Here is an 18,420-nt window from a genome sequence, read left to right as displayed (position 1 = left end):
TTTAGGAAGACTGGACATACAAAGAATATTGGAGAACCTGCTTGGAAACACCTCTTTTCCATATAGGCTGTGCAAGAAATTATTTAATATTCCAATACTTCCACTTCAAGGCACGCTCTGCTGCTTCAAGGAACTTTCATTTGCAGCTGGGAGGCTACTGTCATTTAATTCCTAACTCTTAACCATTAATTATTTTTATTTCTGCCCTCTGTACTCCCTTGTCCCTAACCATTTTCCTAGGTAGGATTATAAACTGAACTTTGAAACAACACACTTGCTCCAACCCGAGGAGCTTCAGTCAGCACCTTGACGTTTACTTTCTGAATTCACATCCCAGTAACATGATTTTGGGCAGTGTAAAGTTTTACAATTTGATTTACTCCACACAATTTCTAGGCAACATGTTCTGCACATTCCTTTCCTTCCTCACAAGTGTTTGTTACCTGCATAAGACAAAGGCAGCAAAGGTAAGCCACAGATATCAGGTAAAAACAACCAACTACTGCAGGAGGACAATGAACTGTGCACAGAATTAATTTATTTACATCTCTATAATTTGAGCTCTAACATTCAACACAACTCAGCCAGAAAGGATATGACAGTTGGCTGCTGTGCCCTGTGTGGGGCTGGACTGGACTCAAACTGCATCCCTAGGGAGGCCATGAGCCCAACCCTCCATGCCTGTAACTCACAGCCTCTCACTGAGCACTTCTCAATTCCCTTTCAAACAGAAAACATAGGAAGGAACACGATCATTTATTCCAACTACAAAAATCACTGAGATGCCTTGCAGGACCCAACAGTGTTTAGTCAGTTCTTACTTTGCAGCTCACAAGGTATTTCAGTGATAAATTCCCTGTCATTGCTAAGAGCTGAGCAGTTCCTAAGTGGGAAACCCAGTTATGGTTTTTTGTTTTTCAACAGTAGCTCAAAGCTTAGGCAGTTTCAGCATCCACCAGGCGGAAGGCAGTGGATTTCAGGCATCTTGCATGGATACTTTATAACTTAAATGAAAATTCTACCTGCAATCTTAAATACACAAGTATCTTCTGCCACTTGGCTCTACTGAAAAGCTTTCTGCTAATACATTAATGCTAGTATTTCTCTAACAGAGGGATAACCATTTTCCTGATTTGCATATTTCTATCAGCACATTGGTTATTGCAGTATTTTTCTACGCCAGCCTCTTGGTACCAGGTCACACATCAGCAGGATATAAAGCCTTGGGCTTTCCAGGGGATTTTTTTTGCCTAAGTTCCAAGTCAGATTCAGCATCTGTTGTCCAGGTGTTGTAGTCCATCTCCTTAGGTGGTTACAGCCTGCACTCCAGTGCTGCAGGAGTGGGGGCAGCTGCAGTTGTTTAGTGGTGAAGAGAGACTTCCCCAGTTTGCGCTCCCCGAGGCTGAAGCACTCCTCAATCCCAGCCCAGCAAGGACTGCCCTTCAGCAGCCCAGGCATTTAGGAGGGGCCATTCCCGGGTGTTCCCAAGGGGCCATCCCATCACACCGTAGTCTCTGTTTTTTTAACTCTTCGACTGTGAAGGTGTTGCTGGATCAATCTCCTCTCTCTCACGTACCTGAGAGGGAGAATGCATTTAAATAACCTCTGCAAACCTTCAACCCAAATTCCAATGAGCTGGTCAAATGGCAACGAAAACTTTCCCAATGCAGGCAAGTTTGGTATTTTCTAAACATCTTCTGGACACTTTGATTCAACATGATTATCAGCCCATCATCCAGTAACAGATCTATGGCTGCTGTAGCCTCTTGGACTCAGGACTCAGGGGCTCACAAATAAGGGAGCCCCTCTGGCTTGTACCTGTGGGGAGTTTTGAGCTACTGCAGGGGGATTCCTGTCATTCACCTCAAGTTTTAAAGGGACATCTGGCACTGATATGGCTTAAATGCTACAGAACCAAAACAGTACCATGTGTGTACTGCATTTATTCTTTCCAAAGGAATACACAGCAGCAAGTACAAACTGAGGAACCAGTCAAAGGCTCAGAAAGCAAACAGCAAACAAAATAAAGAGAAGTTACCCTGAGAGTCCAGATTTTCTGAAGACCTCACTCTGTGTGTAGTCAGTAATTCTGGACTCTTTAAGAGCAACAGGATAGGGAAAGGATTACAAACCCTCCCACTCCCTTCAGCCTTGCCATCACAGTGTTCTATCTGCACTCTGCTACATCTGTATGTTCTACTCATGAGCCAGGCCACAATTGTACAGGTTGCCCTGGACTCTGTGACACCTCATTTTATGTCTGCTTACCTTGCAACTGTCTGTTGAATCTCCTGCTTCTCTTCTTCATTTATTCTGCGCAGAATCGATTCCAAAAAGGGAAGATGAAATGAAATGTACTGAGCAACCTAACAAGGAGAAGACAAGAAAGGCACTACCAACTATGGTCACTGAGAAAAGTTCCATGAACTACTGTAAGAAGTGAGGATGTACGTACGTCACTGCTGATCTCTTCCACATCCCCATCCATGAGAAAAAACTTGGCAATCTTCTCAGAGGGCCCCTGCAGCAGCCTGTGCAGCAAGGGAACATCTCCACTCCTCAACTGCTTCTTTTCTGGAATTTATAAGCAATGACATGAAACATGGAATATCCCACAGGGGCTCTACCACCTGCAGTCATCTGCCTTTTTTCCTGACACGGATCCCATACTGGCTTAAGTGCAATTACCAGATACCAACAAGTTCCTAATATTGTGCCTTTTACCTTCTCCCTCAGTTCCCATTAATAAAGATAAAATCTCCCTTTTCCTGAAAAAGTAGGAGTAAACTCCTATGGAAGTGAACCTTTTCCACTGAACAATGAGTACTTTGTTGTACTCGGCATATGCAATCCAAAGCTGACAGCTGAAAGGCCCCCAATACAATTATTCAGCTTTTTCTCTCCAGAGGAGACATCTCTGAAGGGTCCTGAGAAGGCAAAATACCACCCCACACACACAGTACACAAACAAGGACAGAGGCCTGGAACAAGTCCTGTTACTCCAAGGGACACATTCCACCCACACACACAGAGAATGATTAGAGAGTAAGTGATGAGGCAGCAGTGGCTGGCTTACCTCCAGACGCATGGATAACGTAAAGTGCAAATTCATGGGGGCTGTTTTCTATCTGTGAATAAAAAGAGAATCAATTCAGACTCACAGATCTTCCCAGCACTTCCCTCTCAAAACATTTTCCCTGTGTGTATCCGCTCAGAGATTTGGATCAGAGTCGAAGACAGGGATCCAATCTGTAGAAGAGTTAAAAGATCCTGCACCTGGATAAGACAGGAACCTGTGCTGCCATGTTCACTGTCCCTGTGCCAGCTGTAACCCCTGCATTCCCATGCTGCCCAAATCAGCAACACACTGTAACCTCAGATCTTTCCTGCCTGGTTTACTTGCAGCATCCTTAACTACTTCATATAGCTTACTTCTCCCATCACATGTAGATCTGCTGTTTGTGTTGCCATCAAGGTAAACCCCTGTGACCTACCCTCGTGCCTGACAGCCACATTAAGAAAACAGCAGGAGCTTTTGAACCCTAACTTTGCCATTTATTCCCTACAACTTCACACTCTGCTCTGTAATTTCCTTCCTTATTACTCCCAGAAGTTAAGTTTTCCTTCCAAGACACTCCCAAGTCTTACTAACTACATGAAGTAGTTCTGCAATAGTGAAGTCTCTAGACAAGTTAAATGGGACGCTTAAGACCATTAAAGTACAAATTAAACACTAAGCAGCCATGCAAAGTCAAGATATTTGAGAAATATGCAGTAGTAAGGGCAAAGCTATTTTTGACCACATACAGCTCTGTTGGGGGGAGATGGTTCCAAGGAAATTCCAAGGGGGAAAAAACCACTACAAACAAGTTTCAGACACTTATGGCACTGACCTTGAGCAGTACCTTTAACTCTAACTTTCCGCATGGCTCCATATGCCCGGCTTTAAGGGAAAGCACGTCCCAGACACTGGTGCTGGTTTACGCCAGCCGCAGTTCCCGGGTCTGTCCGCGGGAGGGCAGCACCGCCACGGGCAATGCGCGGCCTTTGTCGGCCCGGGCAGCGCCGGGAGCGCGGAGCCGAGAGAAGCGGCTCTGCAGTTTCTCCCATCGCCACACACCGTGTAACTTTTCTGGCCTCTGAGGGCCATGAAACACTAACATAAAAACCCAACCCAAGCATTTAAAATTGCCCATGTGGGTTGTTTTTTTACACGCTACTCCATGCAATACCCCCGCCCAGTTATTTTCCATCTTTACCGCAGTGCTGGAGTGCACATCAGAATTAACATTTCCAGAACACATCCACACTTCCCCCTGCCAGCAGACTTACCTTGAACTTACGAAGCAACTGCTCTATCACTTGTCTGGTTCTCATTTGGCTGTTGATTCTTATTTTGGTTTCCGATCCAAAAGCTGGAGTGAAAACTGATGTCTGGGAACAAGAACAGTCACACCGCGGCGTGAGCGTTAAAGAAAGACGCGCTGGACAGGGTTCCCTATCCCTCAGGTGACAAAGCCAAGCCTAAAATTTCCTACCTCATGGTTGTAGAAGTGGCCATTGATTGAGAACGTGTGAGATTCCACTTCTGTCCTGGTTATGGTGGGGAACTTGGTCCTCTTGCGCACGGCTGTGGCATCGCTGCTGGTCCGGGGCAGGGTGGCACAGTTGAGCTCCTGCTCCCTCCAGGACTTCAGTATGTGACTTTCGTAATACGGATAACCTGGGCAGAATAAAACCACACATCATGTGCAGCTCAGCTGCTCGCCACTCTCTGCCAGCACCCTCTGAGGAAGGAGGCTCTCAGTGAAGGGCTTTATTTACTGTTTATCATTTGGGGAGGTGGGAGGAGGGTGGAGCAGGAGAGGAACAAGGCATAGGCATACAGTGAAGAATAGGCTGATTGCAGTGGTTGTAGTTTGCTGTTTTGTTCCCTTGGGAATGATTTCTTTGATAAAAGAAACAGCCCATTATCACAGGCTGTTCACCAAGTCACCTGCACAGCACCGTTTGCTCTAACCAACCCTAGGTGTTTCCTCAGCTTGTGGTTCATGTTACACAGAGCAAAGAGATTTCCCTTTGCTGGCAGGGAAGGCCTGATGTGTGAGATTCCTTTTGCACTGTCACAGAACACAGAATTTTTTGTTAACATGACAGCACCAATACTAACTTTGCTCAAGATCTGTCTGTTCCTCAGGAGACTTCAGTGTATCCCCGCTAATGTGATAGAGGTCATCAAATTCTCCCCAGCGAGTCAGTCCCCTGAAAGATCAAACATGTAGTTATCATTGACTGCTCATTAACTCAGTGATGTAATACATTCCTATCCCTGCTCAACTTACAGACTTCAGCATGGTAATTTTAGTTTAAATCATTAAAAAATCAGATATGAAAATATGGTATGACCAAGGATCCCAAATGTAGCACATCCAATTCAGAACCTGTTGAACATCAACCAGGACATAACTTAAACAACGTGAAGTAATCCCTGATCTGTTTTACATCAACGCCCTGGATGAATCACACTCAGACTACCAGGCAGGCACACAAAACATATATTGTTGTTTAATAGTTATAGAACACAGGTCTGTTACACAGGTTAAATTACATACAGGCCCTTGTGCTGTCCAAACCAGCACTAAGAAAGGGAGCAGGAAGTTCCATCCAGCCTTTCAGAAAAACTATATTCATGTCAATATTTCCATAAATCGTTGCCTTAACTCTTCAGCATAAGGTCTTCAGCCAGTTACTGCTCTGAGGCTAAAGGAATCTGTAGCTCAATATTAAAAATGAATCTGTGTGTGTGTGTGTGTGTGTGTGTGTGTGTGTGTATTGCCAACGATATTCAGCTATCCCCAATTTACATGCCAAACAAGATCTTGGTTGTATTCCACACATTTACCAAGTTCATTTAAGATCAGACAGCCAAGCTGCTCTGCATACCTTAAAGCATGTCAGGGCAGCCCCACGTTTCTGGGATCATGAGTTAAAATGTTTACTTTAGGATACAGATTTCCACCAGTCAGAAGTTTTTCAAGAACTCCCCTGCAGGCCACGTGCACCCCATACCAGCAGACCTGGTGAAGGTAAATCAAAAGCCAGATTTGCCTAAAGTTCAGGTTCTTTCCTAGTTACTCCTGTCAAAATTCATCCCTGAATTTCAACAGCCAAGAATGGGGAAGAAGACTTTACTGGAACTCCACAGCTGCAAAGGTGGCAGAATTAAATCCCTACTTCCAACATGTTCCGCATGCAATCTAAAATAAGTAATTAAAAAATAAATTCTGCAATACAAAATTTATCAGGGAGTCATTCAGGGGGAACATTGGCTCTGCCTCTGTATTACAAGATTCAGCTCATCAAATTCACCAACCAAGGCTGGGGAAACAGTGTTCAAAACAAAGAAAAAGTACACTGAGTACCTCTATCAGCTGAGCACAACACACTGGGATATGAAATGTCATTGGCAGCAGCTGGAACAGCTGGTCTGTGGGCATTTTAAGGGGGTTTTTACAGTAAATTTTGCACAGACAAAGCCAGTATTCATTCCCTGACTTGAACTTCATCTGAGCAGCAATGGTTCCACATCTCACATACCTGGGAATGTAAGCTGGGACAGACAATCCCTCAGCACTTACCTACCAGATTTTGGCTTCATGCTCTAGTGTATGCACCAACATGAGGCCTTTCAGGGGCTACCAGTATCAGGTGTACGTGGAAACAAGCAGGGTTTGTTTGGGTCTTTTCCAATATTTTTATATATGTCAATTTCCTAGTCCTTATATAGGAATAGCCAGTTCCCATGAAAAACAGCAGCCTCCTCCAGCTCCTCAGCCTAAGGGCCAAACACAGATGCTACAAACACACACCTTTCCACTCAGCAGAAGCTGTTGAAAGGCTCTGCTGCCCAGCCACCACCATGACCTTTGGGGAATCTGGGATATCCAGTGCAGCCAGCCACATCCATTGAAGCCACAACATGAGCTATCTCGCAAAGCTAGCCTCCTTAGGGAAGTTCATACATTACCCTTTACTTGGGAAAAACCCCACATTCTCCGTTGACTTCATGGTTACAAAAGAGGGTATCTGCTTCTCATCCTGAATTTTTAATTGGATAGGATGTCGCACTCCCCAGAATATTGAGAGGATTCCTTCAATGAACGGTGTGCTTCCTTCTTGCTGGAGAAAAACAGTGAAATAGTTAGTGCTGCATAATAACAGAGTAAAAATAATCAACTAATAATAATCTATCTCCCCTCTAAGTAACAGGAATACAGTAAAATCACTGAGGCTGACACAGCCCTCGAACAGGTTACTTGGAGAACATGTAACCTCAGTTTTAAGCAATTTCCAAAACAGCCTGATCAGTTCGGGAAACCAGCTCTGGTTTATTATATCAGATGGAATGTGTCATGCAATAAAAACACCACAGCAAGTGCTGGAGCCCAGTGCTGTGAGGAGAAGAGAGCACTGATTTGTGATGTCCAGATTAGTGGAGTTTCTCATCCCTAAATCCTTACCTGATTATATGTCAGCTGCAGATTCTCTTGATCTGAATAGTAAGAGTTATAATTCTTCAGAAGAGAACTGAGCTGCTCTCTAGAATAAAGATCACAATGAAAAAAATATTTTTAACATGTCTGTAAAATGCAGGTGGCATATGGCAGAGTAGCACCCCGTAACTGTGCTCCTCACATCATCCTTGTACAAGTTTATTAATGATCTATACATCACTTTCTGAGAGTAAAGTTTTGTCAAGTTATTGGGTTGCTCAGAAGTTGCTTCTTGAAAGACCCAGAGGAAATTAATTAGTTAGTCCCACATGACCTTAATAACACTGGCCCAGAATAGCTTGTACTTTGCACCTCTGTAGCAGTCATGAGGAGGAAGCAAACAGAACAACATCGCCATGCATAAATGTTGGAGGTTATTTTAACTAGGCTGCGCTTGGTTTTCCCGGCATGATGGCTTTCATTCAGTTTTAATACTGCTGCAGATACTTTTCTTATCTCCAAACACCTACAGGATGTCTAACATTTCTATTTCTCTCTGCTTGAAACAGAATAGATTTGCACCACATCTTTGCTGACAGGAGAAAGGAAGGAAGATAAAGAGAACTTCTGCAAACAAGCAAGGAGTCATGGAAACAAAAAGCCAGCTGCAGCTCAGGCTATGGAGGGCTGAGCAATGACAGCATTAATTGAAATGTATTTCAAGGCCATCAAGAATGAAACACTCTTCCCCACAGCATTTAAAGATGACTGAGACTGTAATTCAAGCAAGCAATTCCCACCAGCAAAGGTGGTTAACCATGGGGAACAACTGCATGGAAGTGTACAAGTTCTTCCTTAGGGACTAATGATTACAGTGGTTTCATGTCCTGCCTCGCAGTGATGTGTGCAGACACCAGGTTTGCTTCCAAATAGTGCCTTTTATTTCCACATTTGTGTGAGCTCTAGGCCCACAGATCAAACACACAGCACTTGCAAACTCTACACCACGTGTTCCTCAGAGAGCTGCTGAAGCTATTCAGAACATGGAAAGCTTTCCTTGGCATATCTTTCCCTCCCCTCTCCACTTAATAAAAAGAACAGTGTCCTGTTGCTTTAGAGAGCTTTTTACCATGGTGAGAAGGGAAAAGATCAACCAGGTTTTTACCTAGCAGGTAACATGAGGACAAGGGCTGCACTCCTAAACTCAAGGTTCACTGGATTCCCTGTGGATGTACATTATTTACTTTACATTACTCCAATTCCACACACAAAAATATTTTTAACCAGCTTTATCCAGCTTTAACTGGAATCTAAACAAGGATTTTCAACATCTACTTTGACTTACTTTGCTCTTAAATCCTTGGAATACTGGTGGCAAAACCCCTTCTTTGCTTTGGGTAGAAATAGCTCATTACAGGTTCTTTGTCTTGTGAGCTGTGAGTGACCACATTCAGGTCATCCCACCAAAAGGGAATGCAAACAGATTTGGGTAAGAAATCAGATCCAAGCCCAGTTCTGATCATGCTGGCTACAGGTAAGCAAGATTAAGCACGTCTTGGCCTCGTACACGGGCAAGCTCCAGATGCAATTCATGATTATCAGACAAGCAGCAGATAGGCAGCTCTGTCTGACAGGTATTGTGACAGACCTGCTGATCCTGCTCATGGGGTGCTTCAAACTCAAGTCTTTTTGCATTTCACAGCATTTGGCAACCATTTTATTGACAGCTGTTATTTCACAAGTTTTTTTCCAAGTAGGAAGTTGGGAAGGTGAGCTCCTTGAAGATGGATTAGAAATACATAAGGGACTTGGGTCACACTCTGAGGCTCACCTATTACTCTTAGTCTACGCTGACTGCAAAGGCAAATAAAATAAGAGACTAACAGCAGTAAGTGGTGTGGTAAGGGTCATTTCTGAAGCAGATTCTATTTCTCAGAGCAAGCTCTCAAGATTTTCACAGTTTCTTGCCTTGTCTAGAAAAACTTGCCCTTACCTTCCCCAGAAGTTCGGGTAAGTAAATCCTTCAGGTTTCAGCCTTACATTAGTGGAACAAACAGTGACAAACCACACAAGCAATTAGAAAAGCCCTGAGGGAGTGATTAACAGCAGCTAACTCTGACTTGTTTATCTTTGTGTAGTAGTAACATAAGAAAAAAAAAAATCCTTATTTTTGCCCCAGAAGGGAATATGTGCACCAGCTTAGTTCTAGAAGTAGTCTTACTGTAACACATCTTCCTACTGCCCTAACCTAGAGACAGATGCCATCTCTGCTGAGTTTGGTGTCTAGAAAATCAGCAGCTGTTGTGTTGCAAGCAGCTTTGTGACAACAGCCAAATACAGCCATTAAGAGAAACCAAACCCACGTAATTGTTGGCAGAACAACTCACCCCAGGAACATAACATGCACTGCAGATTCACCACTTTCTTCAGCAGCAAAAGCAGAATACAAAGGAGCTGCCAGATCAGGTGCCCCAGTGGTAAACCACAACAGAACCCAGGCTGCTCTCTGGAAACACTAACCCAGCTCACCTGTGCCCTCTCCTGCCCAAGCCCTACACACAGTCTGTGAATATTTATGGCAGTTATGTTGGAGATGCAGCAGTTCAGCCAGCCAAATCATCCCACAAGCTTTGGTCAGCCTTTTGATCCAGCCATTGTGCAATTCCCAAACAGCAAGCTTGCCCCATCAGCAAGATTTGCAGGATAGAACTGGAAGAGAAGTAGTGTAACAGCAGATTCAAAGTACAGATGAGGGATGACAGTCTGGAAATTGCATTGGAAGCAAGCCTAAGTGTATATGGAATGTCAGTGGTTCTTGAAACACTTACTTCCCTTTTTGCAAGGCAAAGGAAGTTTAAACCATGGCTGTCATGAAGAAAGGTCTCAACTGGGATGCACATTTCATCACATGAACAGGCAAGCATATAGGGGAATAAAGCCCCAGAGACACTGGTTCAATTGGTACATTTCCAAACACCTTTGCATGCCAAGTTCACACACATTAATTACCTCTGACACAAAAGCACTGCATCCCAAATTAGCAGCAGTATAAAGGGAACAACTCTTGAAGAGAAAGGGAGTGATGCATCTGCTGCCTGTGGGCTCTGGGCAAAGCCCTGACACCCTTCCTTGGAAAGGGAGAAAACAGCATTGCTTAGGCCACATAGGAAAGTACCAGGATTCAGGAACAAATCTCTACTGCAGCACAATAAATTCCATTGCAGATCCCATCCCAGGCTGGGTCTACAAGTAGTTTCTTTCCCATGGGAAGACCAAGAGCAGTGGAAATGAAGAGAGAAGAGAGGCTCTTCTTCCAGCTCCTGTGCCCTTGCCAACAGGGGAAAAACAATCCTGTAAGAAAGGGAATGGAGCTAAATGCCAGGTGGCTCAGAGTTTGGGGCAGCAGTAGGAAAAATTCCTCCCAGGGAGACTGAACTGTGGAGAAGCATCCCACAAATGACAGTTAGACTGCAATTCCAAGCTTTTTTTTACAAGTAGGTCACTTCCTCTGACCACAGCTGAGAGCTGGCAGCCCAAAAGTCTTTCTGCGCAGACCCCCTGCAATCTGGGGCTGCCAAACTCCAAGCTGCAGACAAGCAGAGCTCACCTCTGGAACTTATGGTCAATTCCAACAGATTTCCAAGACAGGAAGGTCTTCTTCCCTAACTTGGAATTTTATCTCAGAATCCTGTAGAAGGGCTGTTCTCCTTACAGAGCAAAAACTGCAGACCCAAAGGTTTAATGCTCTATTATTTTAATTCCATGGTAAAGGCCACCTCTGTTCTGTAGACAGGTTAAACTAACCAAATGGTATGGATTGCTGTTGCTACAGACTCAGCTCCCTACGGGATTCCCTGTCAAGGAATAAATATGGAATAACTTGAAAGAAAGCAGCAAAGTCATTAAATATTCAGGGCTTTAGTAATTTACCTGGTTACAAACTTCTCTTCATTGATGAAAACAGAAGGCAGATGCTGTGCCTTCATAGTCACTTTCTTCATTTACTCAGAGGAGATGAATCTAAGCAAAAGGGCAAAAAAAGTAAATACATTCACTACTGCTACTACAAAAGATGGAACAGTAACCAAGCACAAAGCTTTAGTTGGCTAGGACACTCAAGCTGGGGGCTCACTACACCATATTTTGACTATTTCATACTTTGCCTTAATACCAAAGTATTTCCCACTCCTAATAAAAAAAGCCATAAGCTGTTCCCATCAAGTATATATCAGTACTTTAAATCCCCAAGTGATACATCTACCAGGACTTTCTCAAGCAGTTTTAAAACTACTTCAACTCCAGGATTATGCTGGAGATGTTAGCAGTCTGAGACATCAGCCCATGTACCAGAATCCGTGTGTCCACTGTGGACAGGGCATTACCCAGGGTCACCGAAACGCCCCGTGACTCAGCAAACCACTCTCATCCAGACTCCTAAAACTAGGCAAGGGAAGGAGTGTTGATGATTAGCAGTGTCCTGCAGCACACCAAGAAACCAAGTGGAATAGCAAAGAGAGAACAAGATGGTAATTCCAGGGAGGGGGAAATACAATTTACAGATTTCCACACTGGGATTTGAGCATATTATGCAGGCAATGAGGCAGACCCACAAGACTTCAACATTGCATTCCTCAATAAAGCTTAATTATGGAATCTAGGCTCTTTCCTTTACCCTGGGGTATCAGAATAAAAGGAGGAGTGAAGAGTTAACTGAACAAGTGGCATCACACGTTGTGGGGAAAAACCCTAAAAGAATCCCATGAAAAGCAGTAACATCTCCAAAGACTGCACTGGAAGTTGATCATTCCACTTCCATTTCTTTTATTTGGGCATGATGACAAAGGAATTTGGCTCACAGCACTCAATGTCCATTGTCCCTTATGCCAGGGGATTGACTTGAATCTGATTTCAGACAGCATTGGACAGGGCCTGGTCAAAGATATCTGCAAAGTAGTTGACTGTCTATAGTCCCAATGACAAGCAGCCTTCTAAAAATTGATTTAGGGAACAGATCATGGCTGGGCAAAGAGTAATCATCTCACCTCTGTGTACTGCACTACTGAGCTGCTTTTTTAGATGTCAGCAATTTTCCATAATCATAGATAAATATCTTCTAAAAAACTACGTATGTGGACAAATGAGCAGCTTTGCATATAAAAATCATGATCTTCACCTTACAAAATATACAGGAAGTTATTTCATAACTCCTAAAACCATAGTGCACTACCAAAATGAGCTTTATCTGAACAGCTGGTGTTTCTAGCAGTGCTCTGTCAGGAGCTCACTGAAAGGAGCAGCACGCCCTTTGTCCTTTGGGTGACATCCATCAACACAATAACATACCTGAAAGCCAAACAAGCCCAGGGACTTCTGTACAGACATGAATTTGTGTGTGAGGAATACACTGCTGTATACCACCCCTCTGAAATTACTTTAGTAACCACTGGCCACACCCTGAAATCTGATTTTATGCCATTTACTTAAGAGCTCTAAGTGAAGCAGCTGCCTCTGTCAGTGTAATTTCAAACCATTTTTACAAGATGCAGAGGAGTTTGTGTACTTTGGCACCTGAATAACTGAACATACACCTCAGCTTCCTCCCACCTGTCAGGAAACAACATGTTAAGAGCAGTGGATAGCCAAGTCACCTCTATTAGCTGTAGAGCAGTGACACTGGAAAGCTCCAGCACCGGTTCACTGCTTGTTGTTGCACTCTTTTCTACAGTATTTGGCCCTAAAATGATTCATCTGAAAGAAAAAGCTGATCTCTGCACACGGAGAGAAGTGACCTTTACACACACAAAAAAAGAGATGAACGCTGTGTTTTGCTATGCAGTGGATGGCTCCTAGTAAATTATTTGCCTTAAACACCTTGAACAGATTTTAATCAGTCGGGTGCCGTAAAAATGCTGAAAATAAAGCTAACTGGAAGAGTGGGTGGTGATGGGAATAATTCTTCACTAATGCCTTTTTCTTTCTCTCCCTCACAGGCCTAACATCCAGGACAAAGCATTCTCTCCTATGGCTGGCAGAGAAGCACAACTCTCACTATGTTTTCCTCACTTATGTGATCTGCTGTGTTTATCAGCCTTGTACTAAACACTTCCACACCACCAGCTCACTCCAGAGATGAATCTCCTCTCCCTGGACCCTTCCCATGGGCACATTCTGGCTGTACACCTCTTACAGTGCTTATTTTTAACCAAGCCCTAAACCTGTGGGTTGCCACCACACAGTGACTTCCCTGACACCAGTACCTGCCACAACAGATGTCACGATATTTGCACTGGCGCTCCCTAAATCCACAAAGCTGTTAGATTTTCCATCACCTCCTGCTATCTTGCTGCTTTCCATGTCACTTCCCTGTAGTCCTTTTGAGGAAGCAAACAGAAGTGAAATACCTTTTCTATTGCTCCCATTTCATTTGAACCAACCAAACCATGCTAATTTTCCAGACACTCCAAATGTATCTGCCTGTGTCATTTATTCAAAGTCATCTCCTGACTTACTTGGTGTCTCTACCATTACCTTAAACTAGACTAGAAGGGCAGAATTTCCTCAGATAGGTTACACCTAGAAAGTGGGATCTTGGCTAGACTAAATTGCTGGCCTGAGACTTAACCAAGTAGAAGCCTAATGCTTGCAGGAAGACTGACTGAAGCACGAAATACATAGTATGGAAGGAAAGGAAAGCAAAGGGAAAGTCAGGAGGAAATGAAAACCAGGGCAGCTGCAAACTGAGCATCTCTAGAGGAGGACTGCAAGTATTGGAGGAGTCTAGGAAAAGCAAAGGGAAAACAGACCAGTGCACATTTCAAAGCTGCAAGAGCATCAATACATCAGGGCACAAGACAGATCTCACAAAGGTAATGAGCTGTACTTGTCTGTAAGGTTCATGTTACCTGAAATGTAGGGTTTCTTCCCCAAAGAAGAAGTCCAAGTGTCAGTGCAGAGGCTGATAAGAGGACTTGGTCCCTTTTATTGAGTACAGTGATATTAAAGTCATTTACTTAAGGGGACAGACCAGGGACAGTAGAGTGCAGGAATGACAAAGCAAAAGTTAAGAGCAAATGGCTACACAAATTTTTAGACAAAGGCAAGATAAAAAAAGGCAACTGCAGAGGAGGATTGGAAAGAGAGGGATGCCTGGGATCCAGAGCCAAGCAGGAGCAGCAAGGCAGCACCTCAATTTGTGTAACAGCCTGGATGTGCTTTCTAGTGCGTCCATGTATTAAGACAGGGCCTGCAGAGTGCTACACAGAACCTCTGCCAGTGCTAGAGAAACTAAAACCCCAAACCTCAGAAAAGATCCCTAGGTATTTTGACCTAGTGCTTCCCAGAGCTCTTCCAAATCCATAGGAAGTCAGGATAGGGCCAACTTCTTCCATTTTTCTTATAGAAACCAGAAGGCTCAGCTGTCTGTTAACCCAGCTATCAACTACACACACATAGAATATTTTGTACAGCACGAAGTTTGTACCATAGGCACACCACCATATCCAGCTAAGTCATCTTCTAAACTCACAAGTGTCTGGTATTTACCAAATTTTTCAATCATGACTGGTTTCTATAAAGATGAATATAAGATTTGTTCAGATAGATAGACTCAGTATCAGCAGAATAACTTTACTAGTCACATACTCTAGTTATGGGACTTCATGTTCCCTTTTTTTGTTCTTTTTGTTTGTGTGGGATGTCCCCGCCACCAAGGGAAAAGGTGGTAATTAAAATAAAGTACTTGCTCTGAACAACTGTGTTTTCCCCATTAAAAAAAGGGGCTTTGTTTTTTTCTTGGGCTTTCAGATTTCTTCACACCTATTTTAATAATTAGCTGTTCAGGACAGAGCATTAAGAACACTCCTTCAGTACAAATCACAGCATAACCCCTCTGCTCAGTCAGGCTCGGAATGGGATTTGACAAAAACAACAGTAAGTTGGTTTTTGTGACTATGGCTCCTTAACTTTCCCAGGCACAACGCAGGAGACGCACACGCTCCCTCCTCTCAGGCATTGCTGGAGCGGGGCTCGCACACATCCCTTCCAAACAGTGTCACCCCATTTTAGGAGCAGAAGCGCCCTTCTGTTTGCAGCCGACCGGCATAGGCCGTTTTTCGCCGCTGAAAAGAGCGCACAAGGTCACTTCTAAATGACACCGGTGCGGAGTGAAGGGCACCGCGGGCTGGTGGCCACGGGCACGCCGGGGAGCAGCACTACCTGCTGCCGCCCGCTCCCATCTCAGGTGACTCTCACAAACCGCTTAGGAACTTCTGTCCAGCATTTCTGAGCAAGAATTTCTCCTTCCCTCCGGCACCCAAATGACTCCCAGAAGGAGTGCGACCGGAGTTCCGCGTGGCTGCGAAGGACCTTGTTTCCCCCGCTCCCGCAGCTCACACAGCGAGCAGAACAGCTCCAGCCTTCCTTTGCACTTACCTGGGCGTGCGATCCGCGCAGGAGAAGCACAGAAGGAGTTTCACACACCTTTCCCCGAGCCCTGAAAGAGGCATGGCAACATGGCCCTGGCGGGCAGCTGCCTCTGCTGCCGCACGGGACCCACAGAGCTGTTAATTAGTATTTTGCACAACAAACTGGGAATGCTGGAAGCCCAGGACACTCCCCGCACCTCGATGCACGTCGGGAATATTTACCTACCACTTTCCTTTCTCCGAGCGCTGACAGGAGTCCGCCCTTTAGTCACGGTTCCACCTCCAGGAGGCTCCGGTTAACACTTTAATCACTAACTTTACAAAGGGAGGGAACCTGCCGACTGCCTGAAATCATCTGGTGACACACCGCGAAACATCCTGTGCCCAAAGCACTTGTTAGGCTTTAACCTACTCCGTTTCCTAATCCATTGGATAAAGTATGCTTTCCCTCAGATACATGCCCATCTTCGGTGTTTGGGGGAATAACTGGTACAGTCCATCAGATCATGCCCCAGCATAGATAAACAGATTTAGAATATCACGACAAATTGTGACAGCACAGCTTGATCCCTTAACCCCACCCAGTTATTTTTGCTGAACTGTATAATAATACTCTTATGAATATTACTGTGTAAGAGCTGCATCTGTAAGAAGGAAAGCCTTGCCTCTTACTTTAATTGCTCAGCAGTAAATTGCATAAGCAGATGCTTAAGCTAGAAAAAAGAATTGAACCAAGACACACCTTCCCAGTTCCTACTGTTTGCCCATCTGTTTCCAGCAAATAATTCATTCATCAGATCAACCCCAAACCAAGAAGTTACTGGGCCACGGAGAAGAGCATGAAAAATGTCAAACCTAAATTTGCCTTCACAACCATTTTATTGCACTGATTTATATCAAGTTACTTTTGCCTGATATAATTTGATGTTAGGGAGAGGCAGAACAGACTCACATACTCAAATATTTGACTCCTGATCACATCCTATCCTGTGGTATACTTCTCTCCAGAGACAGACACACTGCCAAAGACACACCACAGTAAACCTGGTATTTGGAATTAAAGTTTGTGTTGTAGTTTCTGGCTTTGCACCTTGAAAATATTGAACAAGGATTTAATTGGTATTTACAACATTGAGAATCACTCAAAACAGGAGGGAAGCAACATGCAAGGTTTTTTTACTCAGTTCACAACAGCACAGAAGCTCCGTGCTGAGGCTTGGAGCTTCATGCCAAGCTCCATCTCTGGAGCTGCCCATCTCAACCAGGACAGTTGAGAACAAATCCACAATTGCTTCCCAATTGCTGTAAAACCAGAGGTTTGATTTTTCCTGTCTCAGCTTCAGATACTTGAGCACACTGCCTGATGGGAGCAGAGAGCTGGAACAGAGAGCAATAGTAGCCTGACCCCTTCAAATCTCTAACCCAAGATAATATTGAACATCTGTTTTTTGACAAGTCTGCCACCCTGCTGGACACTCACACCATGAAGCTGTTGGGCACCAGGAGGTACCCAAGTATTTTTATGAGTGAAGACCACACTACTGGCTTACAACAGCAAAATGTGTTTCCCATCCCCCCCCCCCCCTCCCCGCCCCCTCCCCCCCCCCCAGGGGTAAATCAGGCTTCATCCTGACCCTAAACTTTTCAACTGAAAAAACAAACAAAACCTCAAAACCTCAGGTTTCTAGGGATAGCTTTTTTCTTTTTTTTTTTTTTTTAAGGTTTATAACCAAGTTTTGAAAACCCAATGCTTAAAGTACTTAGATTCATGCAAAGATGTCAGAAAGAAATTAATACAATAAAGCAATGAAGCCTCTAATTATAATAAAACCTAAAGTTCTCATTTCCAGTAAAACCAAGTGTGTTGGTCCTTACCTTGGCCTGAGCAACGTGGCTCTGGTTTGTTTCTAATTTTTTCTCTCACCTTTGAACTCTTCCAACCAATGGACAAGTTTTGACCTCATCTGAGTCACACAAAATTACCTGATGAGTACTTGGGTAGGACTGGTCAGGCTGGGAACAGGTATGGGATGGGGAAACAGGTCTTCAGGACCACAGAGCAGGAGCTACTTTACTGTCAACTCCAAGAAACAGAAGGCTTCAATCTCTTTAATAGAAATTTAATAATCAATGTGCAGAGACAATTATTTTTTTGTCTTTCATAATCAGCATAGTTTGCATGTCCTGGAAATCTATGAACAAGTCACAACTTGGTAATACTATTTCACTTCTTGAAAGAAAGGGTAACGATAATTTCCTTAGAACAGGCAGGGAATGTGATGATCTTGGAGTCTTTAGAGACTTGTATTACACTTCTGCTCCTTGCACGATTAATAACTGAGTAATTTTAGGTTAATAAGTAATTGGAAGTTGGAGTTGAGCTACTTCATAACTTGGCCTCAAATCATTAACAAACACACTGCTAAAGATAGGAGAGAACATCTAGTGGGAAAAACAGAGATTCCTGTTCTATTTTTGCAGTAGACAATCACAATAAGCAGACT

General features: G+C 43.9%; 2 protein-coding genes across 5 annotated transcripts in view; both read right to left on the bottom strand.

Annotated features, from left to right (window-relative positions):
* BMP2K (BMP2 inducible kinase) overlaps window positions 1–18,420 on the bottom strand; it is a 136,662-nt gene that overhangs the window by 88,666 nt on the left and 29,576 nt on the right. The gene's annotated exons all lie outside the window — the stretch shown is intronic.
* Window positions 519–16,269, bottom strand: RASSF6 (Ras association domain family member 6). 4 transcript variants are annotated; one of them, XM_083862335.1, is made up of 11 exons: window positions 16,143–16,269; window positions 15,924–16,029; window positions 7,521–7,599; window positions 7,028–7,179; window positions 5,171–5,262; window positions 4,539–4,723; window positions 4,333–4,434; window positions 3,077–3,128; window positions 2,456–2,574; window positions 2,269–2,366; window positions 519–1,576 (listed from the first exon to the last, which is right to left on the bottom strand). In XM_083862335.1, exons 2-11 carry the CDS (start codon window positions 15,995–15,997, stop codon window positions 1,501–1,503), a joined length of 1,029 nt encoding a protein of 342 aa, XP_083718461.1. In that variant the 5' UTR covers window positions 15,998–16,029; window positions 16,143–16,269; the 3' UTR covers window positions 519–1,500. The 4 variants fall into 4 exon arrangements, with proteins under 4 accessions (XP_083718461.1, XP_083718463.1, XP_083718462.1 ...); XM_083862337.1 differs by adding an exon at window positions 11,424–11,513 and having other exon boundaries at window positions 15,924–16,222; XM_083862336.1 differs by having other exon boundaries at window positions 16,139–16,153.

Source organism: Zosterops lateralis, assembly GCF_965231275.1.
Source record: "Zosterops lateralis genome assembly, chromosome: 5".
In the NCBI taxonomy this organism is placed as follows: domain Eukaryota; kingdom Metazoa; phylum Chordata; class Aves; order Passeriformes; family Zosteropidae; genus Zosterops; species Zosterops lateralis.
This window is presented reverse-complemented; position numbering and strand designations above follow the sequence as displayed.